This window comes from Mollisia scopiformis, assembly GCF_001500285.1.
Source record: "Mollisia scopiformis unplaced genomic scaffold LY89scaffold_17, whole genome shotgun sequence".
NCBI classification, from domain to species: domain Eukaryota; kingdom Fungi; phylum Ascomycota; class Leotiomycetes; order Helotiales; family Mollisiaceae; genus Mollisia; species Mollisia scopiformis.
This window is the reverse complement of record NW_017263597.1, coordinates 345,355-363,664: the sequence shown is the minus strand read 5'-3', so window position 1 is coordinate 363,664 and position 18,310 is coordinate 345,355. Positions and strand designations below refer to the sequence as shown.

Sequence of the window (18,310 nt, the reverse complement as noted above, 5' to 3'; positions counted from 1 at the left end):
GTATATCGTTCAGTTCGAAAGGACAAGAATTTTACAATAATGACACCTTTCAAGAAAAGGAAGAGATGGAACCGAAATCGCTTTGGAAAGATATTAAAAAAACTACTTCTCTTTTAGAATCTAGTGACTCTATTTCCCACATCCAGCGTCTGCCTTCTTGAATCTCGACATCCTCACCAATCGATAGCGTACCTCAACCATTTCAGTGCTACAGCTACCTCTTTCCTTTATGCCCGTAGAGAGCACTGAAGGTTGAATTCGGATATCGCAGCATTGTACTTGAGATATGTCCTCAGGGGTCGAGGTTATTTTCTCTGCTCGTGGTTTTGACCCGGTTTTGACTGGATTCTGGGTTCCTGGTTTTGGAATTGAGTTTTTGCGACGTGCAACAAAAGGAGGGGTAAGTGGGGCATATCTGGATTGAGCTGAGCTGTCACGTGGATTCTTTTTAGCTATCTGGGTTGAGTTCGGGGGCCGAGTTAAAAGGCATATAACAAGATGAAGACAATTACCAGGTGCCTTTCCGGCGTTCTGCTCTGATTAGTAGCTGAAACATTCAAAGAGAGGTCTGAAGTAAATTCCAAGCGGGTCACGTGGGTGTTCAGATATCGAAGGACATGATATGGGAGGCTTCGGATCTTAATCTGGCATACTAAAGTCTTGAACACACCAGAGTAGACCAATACTATGAACTAGATGATCACGGGAGATGACAGAGTAGTCACCAACACTGAACGGCATCAACCTGCCTGCACATCCCTGATTCACTCGCAAACACGAAAACATTCAGCTAGTCCGGATATAAATGAGTAACAAACACATCACAATAGCACATTACATCGATACCTAGAAGTCCCAAGTCAGCATCGAAACCATCACATTTTCCGAAAACAAACTCTGATACAAACCACAAACACGAAACTACAAAACACCAACCACCAAGCAAGACCACCCCTCCTTGGACTCCAAAGAAACCTGGACCTCAAATATCTGAGATCAACAAGTAGAACAGTCACGGAATGAAGCACATTACATCAAAGCCGATCCTGATCTTCCTCGCACTTACGCTCCTCGCTCTCAACGTCGAAGCCGGAGGTTCTTGCCCTTCTTACAACACCGTCTACCGCATACCAAAGCCGACAGGAACACAAACCTATGATGGTCATATAGCAGCTTACACGGACTCGAAAGCTTGTACGATTACCGTTTCCTCGGCGAAGCGTGAGGTACCGGCTATGGCTCTGCTTAGCGTGATCATGGCCGTTGTTTTTCTGTGAGGCTGGTGGATGGGTGACAAATGGAAGCTACTATCTTGGAAACGCAGTTTTGGGGAACTTTCTAGGCGACTTTGTCAAAATATCTCCTTTTAGCTATCCAGGGCTTGGATACTAGGCAAGGATCAGTTAGTGAGATTAGCTCACGAAGTTTGGAAGCACGAATAGACTTCAAAGAATAATGAAACCGAATCCAGAAAATCAATTTTGCAAGTAACGTGCCTCTGAATTACTTCTAGTGACTAGCGTAGTGAATTTTGATTAAGAATAGCAAGAAGTTTCGCACCCAAAAGGTAGAAGAACCACAAGCCTCCTTGCTCCTGCTCTTCTTTCTAGTTCAATACTTGACCAGACTTTGCCTACTCCAGAGACAGACAATCTAAAGAGTCACACCAGGTCCATCGATCAGCGAGCTAAAAGCTAATTGCCCACAAGGTCCATTCGAAATTGTGACAAAGAGACTAGGAATGAGTGGTTGGGCTGCAACTCCGAATACAATTCCAGCCACAGAAGGAGCATAGACGTAAGCTGTAGATAGAAGACATGTCTCAATAGCAGCGAAATAGACGGACGCTTCACAGTTCGGCGTATTGAAACATGTGTCGCAGCAAGCTGTCGCACTCGGGATGTCGAGAATGAGGGGTCCGAGATTAGACAGAAAGGGTTTAAGAACGGGTGCGAAGACGTAGTTGACGGAATCTATATCTGTGACAATGTTGTTTGCCGCACAACCATCGTAGGTGTCCGCCGCCGGGACCGTCTGTGTAGCTATTGGAGTCGACGTGACGGTTGTGGATGATTCTGTGTAGCCTATGAAAATGGTCGTTGGTTTAGCAACGGTGTACTTTGTGGACGTATTGTAGAAAATGTAATTCTCTTTGCATGTGACGGTTTGCGGATATTGTGGATGGCCGGCAAGATTCACTTTCCCGTTCACGAAGGACATGGCTTGTGCGGTAGGGTTCGGAGCTACCGCTGAGCTACTCGTTTTCTTCACTAAAGTTGTGCTGCTGGTTTGTTTGGGTGCTACGGCGCGCTTTGCTGCTTGAGTGATGCCGGATACGCCGAGCAGGTAGTCTTGGATAGCAGTTAATCCTGCTGGCGTAGGAACATCTGATGATGTATACACTGCAAAAGTGCTCTGATGGTGCGAATTGTTACTGGCTGGATCTCGAAAAGGGGATTTTTCTTCCAAGTAAAGGAATTAGACGTACAGTTGGTGCTGTAACAGTGACAGTAACCACAGTGGTCGGCACGGTTGGAAGTTCTGAGATGGTCACTGTTGGAGTTTAGGTACTCGTGATTTTGATGTTATCGGTCCTGGTGGTGCTGAGTGTGGTAGAACCAACACTTGGAAGAGATGCGGAGCCTGAGTAGATTAGTGTACTATCCTACCATACCGCAATCTTGCATAATAGCCTCGAGATGTCTAACTTACCGAGTATAGTGGAACACACAGACTTCGTCAAAATCTGAGCGAGCGCATTGCTGGCAAGGATGAGAGCAATTGAGGCCGAAGTTCCCAAAAACATGATCGGCGGAATAATCTATTTTCAGAAGATGTATATAATTGTTCCAACTGAGGAAGGTTTCTCTTGGGAAGAGAAGGAAGCTGCGAAATGGGGATTGCAGGTATTCATATTGAGAATCACTTGAGATCAACCTTCTGCACATTTCGAAGCCATGTGGCTGTCCTCATGCAAGCCGTGAGATGCAGACTTTGAGACGTTCAACAACACATCAGACATAGAGTCTCTATGTTGAATGCTATTGGAAATGTATGTTGGGGGCAAGCCTCGTCAGTCCGAACACCTGATTCTCGCTGCTTCCCATGTACAGAAGCCTTCATGTTGCACTATGGCGGAAAGCCATTTCACCAAGCCAATCTTCCTGATTGAAATACCAAAACAAGAGCAGCCAATTTATCACGATGTCTTGGTTCGACGACAATCTTCAATCCTATCTTAGATTGTAGAAAAGGACCATAACTCCTTGGTGATTAATAGATATATAGAGACCTCCCGATCGAATCCTTCATCCCGTCGCGACATGTTTAGTGATTTGAAATTTCCATTGAGACATAAAGAGGGGAATGAGACAATAGTAATTCAAGTCTCGGCCGTAGCCGCACAAGTCAGTCATAAGCTTTCGAAGGAGACATTGCTATCTCAAATTGGTCACAGATACAAAGAGCGGTGTGAGCAGTTGCTGGTAACATTAGGTTAAGCTCGTTCAAGAGTCAACATTTCTAAGCTTTGGTAAACCGCCGGGAACCAAGGTCAATTATATCCCAATCATTAAATGATTGGGAGGGTCTCTTTGACTATATATGAGATATCTATGATACTTGGAAAGCGTATAGGTGCCATCTTTAACCAAACCAATGCTGCAGAGAAAGTCTTAACTCCTGTGACTCGTTCCTATACGTCCTGCACGTGATCTCAGTTGTATCAATATGTTTCAGTGTTTTCATTGGCTCTTTTATCTCAAACTCAATTTCAATCGACAAAAAGTGAGCTAATACTCAGAATACGAGTGATTGAGATAAAAAAAAATCGTGGAAGTATAGAACACTTCCAGCACAGCTGTTCTCACGACTGCCCCTATTTTATTTAGCCGAGCTCGGTTAGCAGTCTTGCAAGGGACGAAGATGTCAAGCACCTGGAGGCAAATGATGCAAGACTGAGTTTAATTGCTCAGAGTGCTAGCTAGTTGAAATTCAAAGTCCATATCCAGTTCTATGAGTGCCCGGATATGACCTCCGCAATTTTCAAGGCAAAGATTCAAAATCAACGCAAAACAAAACAAAACAGTGCTGCCTCTATCTGCCCACGATACCACCAAACTCCTCCAAATGAGGACACTTCTTGCAGAAATGACCGAATTTTCCACAGATAGAGCAGAGATTCGTACACTCGGCCCAGACGTGACACTCGCCGCAGAACCCGCAGATGATATTGGCAGCTCTGACGGCATTAGCTTCCTTCCTCTTTTTCTCCTCGGTCCACTCCAATCTCTTTCTCTCTTCTGCGCGATCCGCGAACCACTTCATAGTATCCTCGGCCCACTCAAGTTTGACACCTCTATTCATCACCACCAGTTCACTGATATTCCTGATGGCCTTCAGCTCATTCTCAACGAATGGTCTCATGGCTTCCTCGGAAGTGCTTGGCCCATATGTAGTTATCATACGACCATATCCATGTCCATATCTCGAATCATCTTCAACTCGGAGTATAAGCTTTCGTAATCCAGGACAGAACTCGTTGATGAATGGAATGTAGAAGCGTAAGCTGTTCAGCAAATCCTGTCGACACTTTTTGTAGCAGTCGACTCCGTCGTGGCATTCATGGATGTTAGGGCATCCACCGAACTGCAGTGTCTTGATCGAGGCTGCATTCTTTGGGCCAATACTATAGATGAATCGAAGGAAATGATCGTAGTAAACCGAACCATCAAGTTCTTGTTCCGGGATATGGTTTCGAATTGCAGAGATGGCGGTGGCAAATATGGTATTATTGTACCCATCTGGAAGTTCGGATACGTTTGGTTTCGATGGATTCGGACGATGTAAAGTTTCGCCGTCGTACGTGGAGGGAGGACTTGCTTGGTAGTGCTCGTTGACCATCAAGAATTCGAGAGTATTGTTGGAATACAAAAGGTGGTTGCCATCCTTGAAGAACTTCTTGTTCACGCGCAGACATGTGGCATCGATTTTGGCACGGTAGATCGGGCGTAACTCGGTGTACGTTCCCTTGGAGTCTCGGCGCTTGAAGAATGCCAACGGAAGTATCTCCCACCAGGATATATCACAGCGAGGTGACATCCAGCATGTCTTCCAATTGGAGGTCACCGGCAATGGTTGAACAGTTCTGGGATCCTCAACGGATACACAATAACCGAAAATGATGTCTCTGACTTCTAGAAAGTGATGAGCGTTAGCCACCGATCTTCGACTGCTTGAGCTGAACTTGAACTTACCTTGAGGTAGCTTCATGAAATGGCGGTCATGATCTTGTGGCAATGCCCAACCACTCTCACTCGGGTGTCGAACAAGCTTTTGAAGTGCTTGTTTCTTGGGTCGATTGACATGTCGAAGGATATCTCGCCAAGTGACACCCTCCTTCACCTCCAGGAACTTACGCCAGCCGATGTGTGCCTCTTCATGATACCAAGAATATCCTTTCTTGTCCTGGTATTCTATGTCTACAATGTATTAGCCTCAGGTATCCTTAAAGCTAGATTAGAAGACGTGCGGTTAATGCTGTATGTAAAACGTTCGCCTTCAGAGTCCAAGAAGAAGACGCCATGGTCGTGGTTTTCGTAGCAGTGATTGATCAATCTTGTTTCAAAATCGCCTGGGCGTTCTTTGGATTCATTCATATGATCCCTCGTGTCTATGTCATAGATATTCTGGGTCTGGTGCGGTGCAATCGCCACAGCCAAAGGTTGGTGAGACATCAAGTGGAAGGGAGTCGGAATGTACTTGCGCAGATCCTGACGACGATGAATGACGACTGAATCCACAGCAGTAAATGTTATGAAAAATTGTTGTGGAAAAGATGGTGGGGAAGGATCGTTATCATCAGGAAAAGGTCTTTTTATTAAAGATTGACGCCAGGAACTCCAGTCCACCTAGCGTGCTTTGGACGTGGAGACCTCAGGTGACTAACTACAAAGTCCTAGGAATCTTGGACACTAGACATATCCGAAGAGAGCGCTACTTGTTGTCACTTTCAGATTGAATTGGTGAACAAGAGGAGACATGACTTGTGGTGACTGGGACTTTTCATCAGCAATGAAGGACACTCTATTTCAGGTCTTAGAAACATAATCCCCCAAAAACGAATAGACAATGGTGTCGATCGTTGTGGGCTGGTAGTGGTAGACACTAGCCCGCCGGTGCATTCGAGCACAGTGCAAAAGATCCTTTGTGGATAGCTTCCCATCCATTTCCCTCCCAGCAACAACCACCAGCGACTTGTGCAACTTCAGATATTGCTTATTGTGCGGATCTTGACATTAATCAACAGGGCTCTTGAAGTTAGCAAACTCTCAGGTCCAGCACAAGTATTTATGATCATCATGAATCCGATGCAGTTGGCAGTGGCTCCTCCGCTTCATAAATCAGTCTTCATATGCCAAGATCCTTCGATGTCCCAAGATCCTCGCGACTCTGGAGATCAGGGTGATTATCAAGTCGACTGAGCTGCCGATATCATAGACTATTGCAGCAAGTGGGGCTCTGCGGTCTTCTTTCTGGACTCTCAGGCCAATTGATTGGTGTATGGGAAGAGTAAGTCATTCCTTCTTCTGTAGGAGAAAACCCCAAATTAATACCTGATATAGCAATCGACCTTGTAAACGATAAAAGTTCCCAAAGCCACCAGATTGCTTACAACGAGGTCAAGATCCCCCGTTTTCTTTTCACTTTCCTATGTCGAAAGATGGCTCTCGAGTTATGCGCCGGTCCAAAACGACAACTGCAAATGTACTGGCCCCTCATCCCAGTGAACAGAGTTTGGATCTGCCCCGAGAGCATCCTCATCACCTTCTGAACTTTCCTCGAGGTAGGCCTCCATGAACTTGCACGGCGAACTACGAGAAAAGCTAACAGAGGCCAGAAATTCTCGATACAATCCTCCGGTTCACTCTCTGCGTTATCAAACCTAAATGTGTATCAAGCTACCACAAGATGGAAGAGTGGAGCCAACCACATTATACCCCCAATGATGCGGTTGTCACATCTCTTTCATTCATAGAATTCCAAGATGAGCAAGGAACATACACCAAGGCACCAAAGGTCCTTCGTCCCTCCATCGATGCCACATATCTCCGAGTGCGCCAAGTTCCTTTCCACCGATCATGAAATCCTCTATGGCGAGAATGGCATGACCCTCAATCGTCCCGAATTCTGCTACAGTTATCCTCGTTCTCTCGACATCGGCTATTTCTTATACGAAGAAGAGTCTAAATTTATTAAGCAAAACCTCGTGCTCAACTTTGTTATTATTTTTAACTATATTTAACGAGTAGACGGCAAATTGGCTGCTGTTTTCGGGGGGGTTTGGCCGCTGCTTTCTGCAGCCAACTTGCCAAAATCTCGTGCTGCTCTAACACTCGCACACCTGGCGGCCAAGGCGGCACGACCCTAGCCTGACTGCACGTAACACCCAAGAAAGACAACCGCTTCTCTATTCTCGTTCTTATTCCTACTTTCTGAGAAGGGAGTAGAAAACGGATGCCCATCATCCTCTGGATGACTCAAGATGGCGGTCATCCTACATCTTCGTCCATCTCCCCTCTCTCTTTATTTTCTTTCCTCTACACTTCTCACCATCAACTACCTCCTCTCGCTCCATTTCTCTCCTCTGCTCCGATTCGGTTCCTTGGGCGGCAGGTTCTTCTCAAGACCCCCTCTCGAAATAATCGTCGTCGTTATCGGTGTCGTCTTTTTTAACAGATTAAGTCGATATGCGGCGTCGCCAACCGACACCAAGCTCCTCTTTATCAGATAGCGATAGGTCAGACGTCGAGAGCTGCTTCGATATAGAGGATGAACGGGAGGAGACCGACGTTGAGACCGAGCCGGCAGACATTGACACCGATGTCGATGGAGTCGACGAAGCAAACCTGCCAGATTGGAAGTGGATCGCTAGAGAAGAAAACGCTCACCCGCCAGAGTACTACCTCGACCAGGAAGATAACTCTGATGAATCCGAGGATAAAGATGAAGACTACAACGATAGTAGTCTCCTCCTCCTGGATATGATCGAGGACTAATTCGATCGGTATATATTTTATTTTTTTCTAATCTACTAATTTGTGCTATCAACTCACAACTAACTCTCGTTCAAGGTACTGTAAATATATACGAAAAGATCCTACCCGGATAATACAAACCTCTTTTTCGCCGTACTTTGAAGGCCTTCTTCGAATGGATATTAAATCAACGTCAGAGAAAAGGTGGGAGGAAGCTTGCCAGCATCAAGTCGGCAAACACGCTCGGGACATACTAAAAGGTCTTCCGGCTAGTACACAAAAGAGCGACGAACAAAAAGATCGAGGGGAAGCTAAACCGTCAAATGCATCGAATAAATACTACGTCTTTGTCTAAGTGCCCTATCTAGTCCGAACTATTGTAGATAAAACGCTAATAAATCGTCCTTGTCGCAAGTCCTTAAGAAGCTAGCGAAAAAGTACCACCTCTCGACGAAAAAGCGCGAAAAGACGGCAATGTACGTCGAGGATCTCGCAGAATACCTCCAGGCCAACTTAACGACGACGAAGAAACAATTTACACACGGTCGGCAACGCATCCAACTTACTTTGTTCTGTCAACTTACTATATTCTCCGAAAACCGCCCTTTAACGCTCTTTAAACTCCGCTACCGTGATATTATCGTGATTCTACTTCGGGATCCTAATAGTGGCCCTCGTCGGATCTTGATAGAATTCACATGCGAGTTTACGAAGCAATTCCTCGGTGTAAAAGATGCGTAAGTATTTGCCCGGTCCTCTTCCCACGTCCCCTTCTCGTCCTTGCCCAAACACTACTTATACGTACCACAGGATTAAGTTCGTCCTTCCTGAAATCATCTTCGATCCCTCCCTTGTCTTTAGCCCTCATGTCTTCCTCTTGGGCCTTGTTTTTGCGGACAAAGCATTTGCGGCTCCGAATCTCAGGTCTGCCACGCAATTGAGCGGACTAGATATCCGACCTGGCTATCAACAACTGGAATTGCTCTTCAAGCCGAGTATGCTCGATGTCCCCATCTTCAGGAAGTCGGTCAAGACAAGGTACGGCTACGAGATCTCACCATACGAGCCTCTCACATACCCTACCCTCTTGTCGCTAATGAAGGTAATCGGCCTCATCCTAGGGCTCCTAGAGCCTACACGCCCGTACTGTCTCCGTTACAACGCCGCTAATGAATTTAACAAGAGTGGTGAGTACTATATGTTCCTACGTCTCCGTCCGTAGCCGAGAGCTAACCACCCACATACAGGCGACGTGACCGACGCCCTCCAGAATATAATGCTGCAGCATGCGAGTGTTGATACTTTTGTCAAGCACTACCTCCCGCGGCGGTCGGGTGACATCCGGGCTATCGTGTCTGGCTACGAGAGCCAGAAGGACCTTATGCGGGCCGCCTCTCGGATGACGCGATGGATCGATCCTAGCCGCCCGCACACCCTTACGGTTGAGCAGTCCCAGTCCGTGGATAACGACCGCCGACTCCGCCGGCTTCTCGCGCTACGCGCGAAGTGGAACCGCCGCTACAAAGGTGCCGCAACGAAACAGCCCGAGTACCAAAGGCTAGGTAGCGCAATTGTTAATTTGAGGCAGCGATTAAGGGCTGCGCTATTTCGGCAGCTCCGAGACAAGTGGGACACCGAGCACCCTGTGAACGAGTTCGAGCTCCAGCTCGCTGGGCTTAAGTTTTGCGATGATTCCGGCACTGGTGTGCCTATTATCGATGAGATGGCCCCTAATGCAGAAGCGCTTGGCGGCGACGGTTATGACCTTGCCGGGTACGACCGTGGTAGAGGAGTTCTGCCGGCGCAATGCCGCAATCGACGCCGTCGTTGCTTACTGCCACTTCCAAGAAGGCGGAGTTGTTGCCATGCCACGTGGGAGGCCGTCTACGCGGAAAGCGAGTTCGATGACGTTGAAGGAGACTAACCCGGAGCTGGCAGCCGCCGAGGCTAAGAAGCAAGTATTAAGTGACGCTATATTGTTGGTGTTCACAGAGAAGAAAACCACTACTTGCTTCCTTTGCTTCGGGGAGCAAAGCTTACTGTTCGAGAAGCGCACCTACAAGTTTGCCACTCTAGGAGACTTGACGAAACACTTTAAGCGGAAGCATTTGGCCAACATTAAAGAAGGAGATTGGCTCGAGTGCAAGGTTTGTCGAATGGGGCTGTAGCATAAGTACTATTTCCAGAATCACGCTCTAAGCATCTACGGAATTGTTTCTTAATGCCTCGATGACGTACTAAGCGGTATAGTTAGATAGTTCGAGTTTACCTTTCTTTCTTTTTGGGTGTTTGGGTATATAATGGCGCTAGCTCGGTGTACGTTTCGTTATGTATTTTTTCGCCGTCTTCTAAGGCGTATATTTAAGAAGAAAGTCGAATGTAGTTCTCTCCTGTTATTTTCATGTACTCGCATATTTGGTAAAGAAGGTTTGCAAGTCGAGTAATCTATGACCGAGGACCTGTTCGAAGTCGTATGATAATAGTAAATATTCAGAGTTACGAATGGTTAGGTGATCACACTGACCATCATACCGTATGATAGGATCGGTCTATGCATAAATCACTAAATGAATGAATGAACAAAGTCTAAGACTAACGTGATCAAACTTATCTATTACAGCGAATTACAGAATCAGCCTTTTAATTTAAGGTTGTCTCTGGAGGTGGTTAAAGTACCGATTGAAAAGGTGAGACCGTATCTAACGGACTTTTCATCGATCCTCGCAAGTGCTTGGATTAGAGCGATCCATATACTTAGACGATAATCTCATAACGTCAATGTATAGTTTGACCTTTAAATCAACTTCTCAAGGAAATTGTGTCTTCAAAGTGATTCTGCTCCAAGCTTCTCCGCATAACAAAACCTCGTAATTACCTGTGATTTGCTAGCTATTTACGGGAATAATAGGACGGCAAGTGTACATCAGCCAGACGTTACTCTCTACATACTGAAAATACTCTTCATTTCTTCTGCTGCTAATGTTGTTCTTTGATCGCAGTAGGGTGAATGTGGCTGACATCTGAGGCTGGGCTTGGTAGGTGTTCCTAAGCCTGGGGTGGTTACCAGGGAAAGACCTCAGTTCCGTTGACCACAAAGTCTCAACAACCGCGTCTGCCAAATGCAAACGAATAAAAAACCGACTCGAGCCGAACTACAACGTCGGCGACAGCAATCGGAAAGAGACCGAGCGAGGAACCAAAGACAACACGCCCAGATATCTTATTATACTCCTGTTCTTTTGGGGCAAGAGATGTTCACATTTGCCAATACCTCTTCTGTGAAAACAATGGCACCAGTCTTGCCGTGGAAAGTTGACACGGATTCTGAAATAGACAAGTGAGAGAGACAGTTCGTATTATTTCAGATATCAAAGCTGACACGAAGTTAGCTTGTTTAATAATAACAAATACTCCGATATGACGGTCTTCCTCGGAAAGTCGAAAGTCCCTTTCCCGGCACACCGAGTAGTTCTAGGGACCCGCTGCCCATATTTTGACGACGTATTGTACAGTGGTTTTAAGGAAGGCATAGAAAATGAGATTAGTTTCGAGAACGACAGTCCGCAGGCCCTTTGGCGGGTGCTTCGCTACATATACACCGGGGATTACTCTGATGAATAGGCTGAGTCTCTAGATTCCGAAAGTTTGTTGCCTCTCTTTTTAAGACTATCCAAATAACGATTATAAGCGACGACCTGGAGTTATTAAAATATCCACGAGTATTTGCTCTCGCAGATATGTTTCGAATAGAAAGATTAAAGAAACTTTCATGCCAGAAGTTCGAATAATAAATACAATAATACTAGATTAGTGATACTTTTCCTGATTATATTCGCGAAGTATATATAACGTCAAATAGCATCGACTTAAATACCACGAGGAAGGTTATAGTGAATGTAGTGGTTTTATACAGAGAAATACTTCTTCAAAAGCGATCGTTTCAGAAGCTTGTTCAAGAGATAAGAGATTTTGCAGTTAATCTTGTATTAGAGATGGCGAAACTTTGACGGCCTTATTTGTTTATTTATTAGTAATTTAGTTTGCCCGTTGTTTGTGATTATTGTGCTCTTTTGCGTCACCAAAAATTGAGAGTCAATTATTTCATCTTTTGCTACTTTAGCAAGATTGCTTCAGAAGTGCGTGACGTTACATGAAAGACTTGGACCAGTGCAAAAAGATTTGCAGGATTTGAAAGGCTCTTCTAGTCCATTTGTTCGATTCAAAGTCAGCAGCAGAAGCTACCTTTCCGACGCTTTTCCGATACTATCCCGGCACCAGCACAATCCTATCCCATACTCAACGTGCGACTGGCCCCTTCATTGCCTGCAAGCAGTCCCATTTTTGTATTAATCGGCTTTGTCTAGGAAGGCCATGTGTCCTCTCCGAACGATGGGATAGATAACTATAAATCAGACTTGAATAGTTAGCACTATCCGATGTCTTGAATGTTTAGTACATACCTTGGAAGGATGCCCATATAGCTCAAAGTAAGCGGTCATCTTCCCCTTCGGAGGTGTTTTGTTTACAAAAAACCATGCGTACTTCTGCATAAACTTGTCGATATCTGCGTGCGCTGCTGTAGGATCGCGCGTCTGCAGTTCGACTTCACCGACGGAATGACCAAAATCTGTCGAGTCTAGCATAATCGTGAATCGATGGTCTGCGACAAAGGTCTCTCGTGTTGTAAGGTAGCGACAGATACTATTCAAGCCGAAGTTGGCTTCTAGCCTTGGGCTATCCTCCGCGGGCGCATATTTAGCAACGAGTCTCTTGATCTCGTCAACCTTATCGGTCTCGTAGAAGGAGGATCGGAGGTAGTCTCCGCCCTGGCGATGTTTGGCCTCCCAAGACTCATTGCGTTTCCGTATCCACACACCGTTCTTCGACAGTTGATTGGCAGAATCGAAGTATTCGTCTTGAAGGCGCTCTGTCTGCTGATGACAAAGGGATCGGAACGGTGGGCTTCCACGGTTTGTTCGAAAGCGTGCGAGGAGGGCTAGGTTGAACGCGAACTTCTGCTCAATCTCGTAGGATCGCATGTTGGGTTTGGTTGCTCGTCAGCGTGCATCGGTCTTCGGAGGTGACCTTGCCAAGTACGCTCCCAAGCTGAGGCTCTTCCGAGTAACCGAGGTCTGGGCGCGCAACAAAAATTTGACACATATCATGGTAGAGCGCCCACTCTGGGAGAAATTGAAATTGAATTCTTCCTGCACAATCAAAAAAATAAATCCGCAACAAACTAATCTTTGACATCCTCGCCCACTAAAACCAGCTATTTATTTACTCCCCAGTCATCAACAAACATTATCACCCTAGCCCAAAATCCAGTCAAGCCTCACCAGTCCAGCAAGTTCGCACTAGTCCCCTGTGGCGCCTTTTTGGTCCAGTCATATATCCCACCTCGATATTTGAAGCTCTCCTCATCCCAAAAGACACTTTGGAGCGCCTTCTCGACCCCAACCTCAAGTATTGACGATGAGGGGTCGTTTCCCTTGTCAAGAAACCTCATATACTCATCCAGAATAAGGTAGGAGTCTTTCATGACGTTGTTCGGTTCTGCGACAAAGCCACTGCAAGTTGAATGCTCATTACAGAACTGCTGAAACTCCTCGTCCGAGATGACGAACCGAGTTGCATTGCGAAGCATGGCATCCGAATCGTTTTCGCCCTTGACCACGAGGACTTGGAAACATTTCCACCGGAAGGGTGCAATCGCCTCGATTGCTGTGCGCATGTCTTCCGCAACGTTGTACTTGTTAACGACGGTGTTGACTTTGAACTTGATCCCATACTGCTGACAGAGTACGCGAAGCCGTTTGAAATTCTCTAGGTGGGAACCCTTGCCACGCCCGATCTTGATATTTGTTGCCTTGTCAAAGGAGTCGCACGAGACCGCGATGATATCAATGAATCCTCCGTAGGTCTCGAGGAACTGCGGCTTCACTAGGCTTCCATTCGTTACAATGGACACCGATTCGAGCCCTATGTCGGTCTTGCAGTACCTCGCCAACTCCCCGACAAATTTCGGGTACAACATCGGCTCCCCGCCAGCAAAGTTCAGTTTCTTCATCCCAGCCTGCTGTAGCAAGGCCAAGCCTTTCTTGGCATCGTCGAGCGGGAGGATGTACGACGTCTTCGCAGTGTTAAAGCAGAAACCACACTCATAATTGCATTTCCTGGTCAGGTGGTAGTTGACCGAGATCGGGACTAGTGACGGAGATTTTGGGCCCCTCTTGCGGAGCATTGCAATAACTGCAAAGAACGCGAGAAGCGTCGCAATATAGATATACGACATTATTCCTTTGGTATCAATGGTGGGTTTGAAGTGCGGAAATGGGAGATTGGGCTTAAGAGTGCGGTGTCACCCTCTTTATACGAAGCCAGGCTGCACCACAAAATTGCAGATGCAGATCGACTGCATGTTGGTGACACAGGAGAGCAGATGCGGGTGCCCGACATGCGCCACTCGATCAACCAAATACACACCCTCAGAATCTTCTCCTCGTTCCAAAAGTCGTCAGCAACAGAAATGGAGGAACAGCTCCGCAACATTGAGGCCAGCCCTCGTCATCGCCTTATGGTGTATGTTATCGGTAAGGCTGTAATCTAGAGACGTTCCTGGCTTGGTCTAACAGATTCTAGGCTGTCCTGGTTCAGGGAAAGGGACCTTGTGCAAGCTTTTGGTACAGGATTATGGCTACCGCCACGTCTCGGTGGGAGATCTACTGCGAAGTTTGGTAGATGGGAGTAGCGAACCAAATACCGATGTGGTGAATCATGTCCAACAGGGCACACTGGTGCCTACAGCAGTGCTTCTCAATATCTTAGAGCGTGCTATCATGCCAGAGACTAGGGACTCTATCCTGGTAGATGGCTTCCCACGAAGGTTGGATCAAGGTATTGCTAGCGAGGAACAGGCAAGTGATCGAGTTCCCCTATATTGGATCAGACTCTCACATCTCCTAGTTTGGAAAACCTGATCTTGTCCTCTTTTTCAATTGTAACGAGTCTGTTGCGAGAGACCGCTATCTGACCCGGAAATTGGAGGGGAGATTGACCGACAACAACGAGATGTTTCAACGCCGATACAACGAGTTCACGCTCTTGAATCGTGCTGTGTTGGAGTATTATTCGGGGCTCGGGGTACTTGTTACTGTAAGTTTGAATAAGTTAAGGCTAGAGAAGATGCTAATTGAATCCTAGATTGACACGAATGTGGAAACGACTATAAGTTATCAACGACTCGTGGCGGCTTTGAAGCTTGATAATGAACGACGAGAGAGTCACTAGAAGAAAACGTTGTGACCTCTTCGCATTTGAAATTCCTTAGATATTCCTCTTAAGCACAACCTATACTATATTTCGAGTCTTGCGTGAGCCCAATAATTCTTGACGCGCAGCTGAATTGAATTTTGCGGTGCCAGCTGCACTTGCACTTTGGGTTTGGAGTCTCCCAGTCCAGGCTGGGCGGTGACGCTCTCTTGTACTCCCACACCTACTTAATTCATTGGACTCTGGCCCACAACACGTACTGCATGATTCCTAGCATGTTTCGTCTCGTACTCCCACACTTGTTGGATTCGCCCTCAAGACTACTCTTACGCTTCCGGGTTCGGCAACATCTCTGCACACGCTGAAAAGTCTATTTGCCAAGCTTCAACCTCGATCTACAAGAGAGGCGTACCTCATGAAACCCATCCCCTCACCCCACACCTATGGTGGGGGCTGAAATCGCGGGGTAATAAATGGGACCGCCATTCCAGAGCTAGCAACGCGGTGTAGCTCCGGGTGACTTGCAGCCACCGATCAAAAGCTTAACCCTTTAATTGATCATGCTCCACAAGCTTAACTGTGATATAAACCTACGATTACAAAGACTGAGTCTTATCCTCCTCTGAGTTCACGATGCCTTTCAAAGCCTTCCACTCCGAACATACCCTGGGACGCACATTCTGGTTGGTAGTTTACCTCAAGAAACCCTCTCGCCGTTAGAGTCGTTGACAAAGGCCATACGCTTAATCATCGTACTGCTGCATAACATCTACCAACATCAAAGAGTCATCATCTCCCCTACTACCTATTCCTGCCAATCTTTAAGAACGCGATACTCGATCTTGCCGCTGACGCCACTATCAGGCAAATACTGGAATGCTCGGCTTGTGGAGAAGTTATATGGAAGGTTGTAGGCAGAACAGGCAATACCAGAAGGAATCCAGGCTGCGGAAGAATAAATCGTCAGCACGCTATACCAAATAGACAAGAGAGCAGACTTACTTGGTGTACACGTCTGGTTGGGATTTGGCTGTACGAAACAGCTTCCACATGAAGACGCAACACTGTCTTGATCGCTAGCCGTAACACACAAATTGAAGAAGAGACGATGACTGGTGGTAGAGGGTTGTGGGGCACATCTGCATTCATGGCAGGGTGGAACGCATATGAACTGTCCAACGCATTGCATGAAGACGCCGGAGATCTCTCGAGGATCTGAAGTCGGAGTGACCGGACCGTGGGTTGTATGGCACCTAAGAGAGAGGAAGAAGTACTCTGGATGCCTTAAAATTTAAGAATTCTAAACGTATATCCTCAAAAATAAGGCTTTCAGTACTAATTTTAATATATCGAGCTCTTAATTTCCCATTACCGATATATGCGATATATTCGATTATTCATTCAACATCGTACTTCCTAATTTGGACGATACGATATTCTTTATTCATTCAACGAATTCGATATCGGCACGATATTATCGAATAATTTAATATCGGCGCCGAAGCCTGACCCGCAACCATGTTCTCGATTTCGCCAAACGAGCTTAGTCACTCACTCACCTTGATCCCTGGGAGCAAAGGTTGTGCAATTTTGGTTGGAAAGCGGCGCGGATTCGCTCTCTATCCCAACAACTGATTTCAAATCAATATGACAAAGAGTTGATTGCACGAAATGGAGCATCGAATGTTGACTGAGGTGCAAATGCTGCTCCAATAGTAGTCAACAGTGTTTGATTATCATGCGGCTGATCTTCTACCCCGCCTCAAAAAAGAGCTGTGGATGCAACCTCTTTTGTTATCGAAGTCTCTTTATTCGATGGGGTAAATGGCCGACCCGAGGAGCACACCACCATAGAATGTAGCTAAGCAAATTAAGCAACACTGTATCTACGAGACCTTGCTAATCATCCGACTTACTGCACGCATTGCCAGCCAAGGAATTGACAGCAGATTTGGCACTTCGGGGCTTATTTGCCGGCCGTAGATCGAGTATCTAACTATTATAAACCCTTTTCTCTTTGCCCGGGACCTATTCTTATAACTTACCTTCTTCCACCAATTCTCACCTTTGTTGCCTTCACTGTTCTACATCTTATCATCTCGCAAGTTTCTTCAGTTCATTATGAAATACGGCTATAACCCTGAGACCTATGCTGGTCTGCCCACAGTTTCTCAGAACGCCGCAGCCTTCACTCAGAAAGACGCAGAGAAGGCTCTAAATGACTGTGGGAAAGTATTTTTTAACCATTTTTTGCAAAAAACTTATGGCCTAGTTCTTTTATATAGCCATTTCCAGTTGACACCCGAAGAGTTTATGGTCGAGTACCGTGGCATTGCTACGGCTTGGCCCATCAATACAAAACTGCCTGTCGGAGCAGGTATTCATCCTACGACTTGGGCAATCACTGATGGCGCCTTGGAGCCTTACGAATTCGAATTTATTCTAGGGTCTGAGAAGTTTGGGGATGATTTGGATGATATTAACTTGAGCTTTGTCTAAGAACTGTAAGTATATTTTTTTATTCACTTGCCGGCAGCTATTTAGTTTTAGCCTTTTATTATTTATCAGCTTTCCTATTGTGGATTATGATGATTAATATATCTATTTTTTTTATAGATATGGTCTACTTCAAGAGAAACACTTTTTCTCTACATTTAGTCTTGTAAAGTTACTAATTAGAGAAGATGCTATTCGAGACGCTTACGAGATTACAATTAGAAGAGCAAGTGTCACTTTTCTAGGCGATAATATAAACAAAGGCGTGGGAGCTATGTGGCGATTCGAAGAAAATAGGACAGGCATATGTGCTCGAGTCTGCTCTCAGTGCAAAGACTTAGGAGATTGCTAAATCCATAGTCTTTAATAGTAGTTGTTAATGTTTCTTCTAGTTCTAGTAAAGTGTCACGATCACGGGACCAGTGGACCATAGGCTCAGCAGGTTCGGCCCTGCAGTAGACCCTAGGTCACGTGATTGAGTATTATGGTACAGTAAAACTCCAGCT

At 46.0% G+C, this 18,310-nt stretch overlaps 9 protein-coding genes across 9 annotated transcripts; 5 read left to right on the top strand and 4 right to left on the bottom strand.

Annotated features, from left to right (window-relative positions):
* Positions 1 to 1,653: 1,653 nt before the first annotated feature.
* On the bottom strand, positions 1,654 to 2,806 carry LY89DRAFT_736306 (uncharacterized protein; the record flags this gene model as incomplete). The annotated part of the gene is made up of 3 exons (XM_018220106.1): positions 1,654 to 2,415; positions 2,489 to 2,553; positions 2,713 to 2,806. The coding sequence occupies 3 exons, from the start codon at positions 2,804 to 2,806 to the stop codon at positions 1,654 to 1,656; spliced, it is 921 nt and encodes a 306-aa protein (XP_018068616.1).
* A 1,289-nt stretch (positions 2,807 to 4,095) lies between these two features.
* LY89DRAFT_736305 (uncharacterized protein) lies at positions 4,096 to 5,584 on the bottom strand (the record flags this gene model as incomplete). Its single annotated transcript, XM_018220105.1, has 3 exons — positions 4,096 to 5,195; positions 5,256 to 5,480; positions 5,527 to 5,584. The coding sequence occupies 3 exons, from the start codon at positions 5,582 to 5,584 to the stop codon at positions 4,096 to 4,098; spliced, it is 1,383 nt and encodes a 460-aa protein (XP_018068615.1).
* Positions 5,585 to 7,489: 1,905 nt separating this feature from the next.
* LY89DRAFT_133814 (uncharacterized protein) lies at positions 7,490 to 8,447 on the top strand. The gene is made up of 2 exons (XM_018205257.1): positions 7,490 to 8,065; positions 8,133 to 8,447. The coding sequence occupies exon 1, from the start codon at positions 7,749 to 7,751 to the stop codon at positions 8,055 to 8,057; it is 309 nt and encodes a 102-aa protein (XP_018068614.1). The 5' UTR covers positions 7,490 to 7,748; the 3' UTR covers positions 8,058 to 8,065; positions 8,133 to 8,447.
* LY89DRAFT_133811 (uncharacterized protein) lies at positions 8,318 to 10,161 on the top strand. Its single transcript, XM_018205256.1, has 3 exons — positions 8,318 to 8,773; positions 8,847 to 9,223; positions 9,284 to 10,161. The coding sequence occupies exons 1-3, from the start codon at positions 8,511 to 8,513 to the stop codon at positions 9,958 to 9,960; spliced, it is 1,317 nt and encodes a 438-aa protein (XP_018068613.1). The 5' UTR covers positions 8,318 to 8,510; the 3' UTR covers positions 9,961 to 10,161.
* Positions 10,162 to 12,066: 1,905 nt separating this feature from the next.
* On the bottom strand, positions 12,067 to 13,093 carry LY89DRAFT_784240 (uncharacterized protein). The gene is made up of 2 exons (XM_018222763.1): positions 12,497 to 13,093; positions 12,067 to 12,450 (listed from the first exon to the last, which is right to left on the bottom strand). Exons 1-2 carry the CDS (start codon positions 13,073 to 13,075, stop codon positions 12,439 to 12,441), a joined length of 591 nt encoding a protein of 196 aa, XP_018068612.1. The 5' UTR covers positions 13,076 to 13,093; the 3' UTR covers positions 12,067 to 12,438.
* A 278-nt stretch (positions 13,094 to 13,371) lies between these two features.
* LY89DRAFT_736301 (radical s-adenosyl methionine domain-containing protein 2) lies at positions 13,372 to 14,331 on the bottom strand (the record flags this gene model as incomplete). Its single annotated transcript, XM_018220104.1, has 1 exon — positions 13,372 to 14,331. The coding sequence occupies one exon, from the start codon at positions 14,329 to 14,331 to the stop codon at positions 13,372 to 13,374; it is 960 nt and encodes a 319-aa protein (XP_018068611.1).
* Positions 14,332 to 14,671: 340 nt separating this feature from the next.
* On the top strand, positions 14,672 to 15,016 carry LY89DRAFT_590043 (uncharacterized protein; the record flags this gene model as incomplete). Its single annotated transcript, XM_018209573.1, has 1 exon — positions 14,672 to 15,016. A coding segment is annotated over one exon (345 nt), but the record flags the coding sequence as incomplete, so codon positions are not given.
* A 1-nt stretch (position 15,017) lies between these two features.
* LY89DRAFT_589561 (uncharacterized protein) lies at positions 15,018 to 15,326 on the top strand (the record flags this gene model as incomplete). The annotated part of the gene is made up of 2 exons (XM_018209539.1): positions 15,018 to 15,191; positions 15,240 to 15,326. Coding segments are annotated over 2 exons (261 nt in total), but the record flags the coding sequence as incomplete, so codon positions are not given.
* Positions 15,327 to 17,361: 2,035 nt separating this feature from the next.
* LY89DRAFT_686758 (uncharacterized protein) lies at positions 17,362 to 18,237 on the top strand. The gene is made up of 3 exons (XM_018215358.1): positions 17,362 to 17,812; positions 17,925 to 17,945; positions 18,005 to 18,237. The coding sequence occupies exon 1, from the start codon at positions 17,430 to 17,432 to the stop codon at positions 17,805 to 17,807; it is 378 nt and encodes a 125-aa protein (XP_018068608.1). The 5' UTR covers positions 17,362 to 17,429; the 3' UTR covers positions 17,808 to 17,812; positions 17,925 to 17,945; positions 18,005 to 18,237.
* The last annotated feature ends 73 nt before the right edge of the window (positions 18,238 to 18,310 follow it).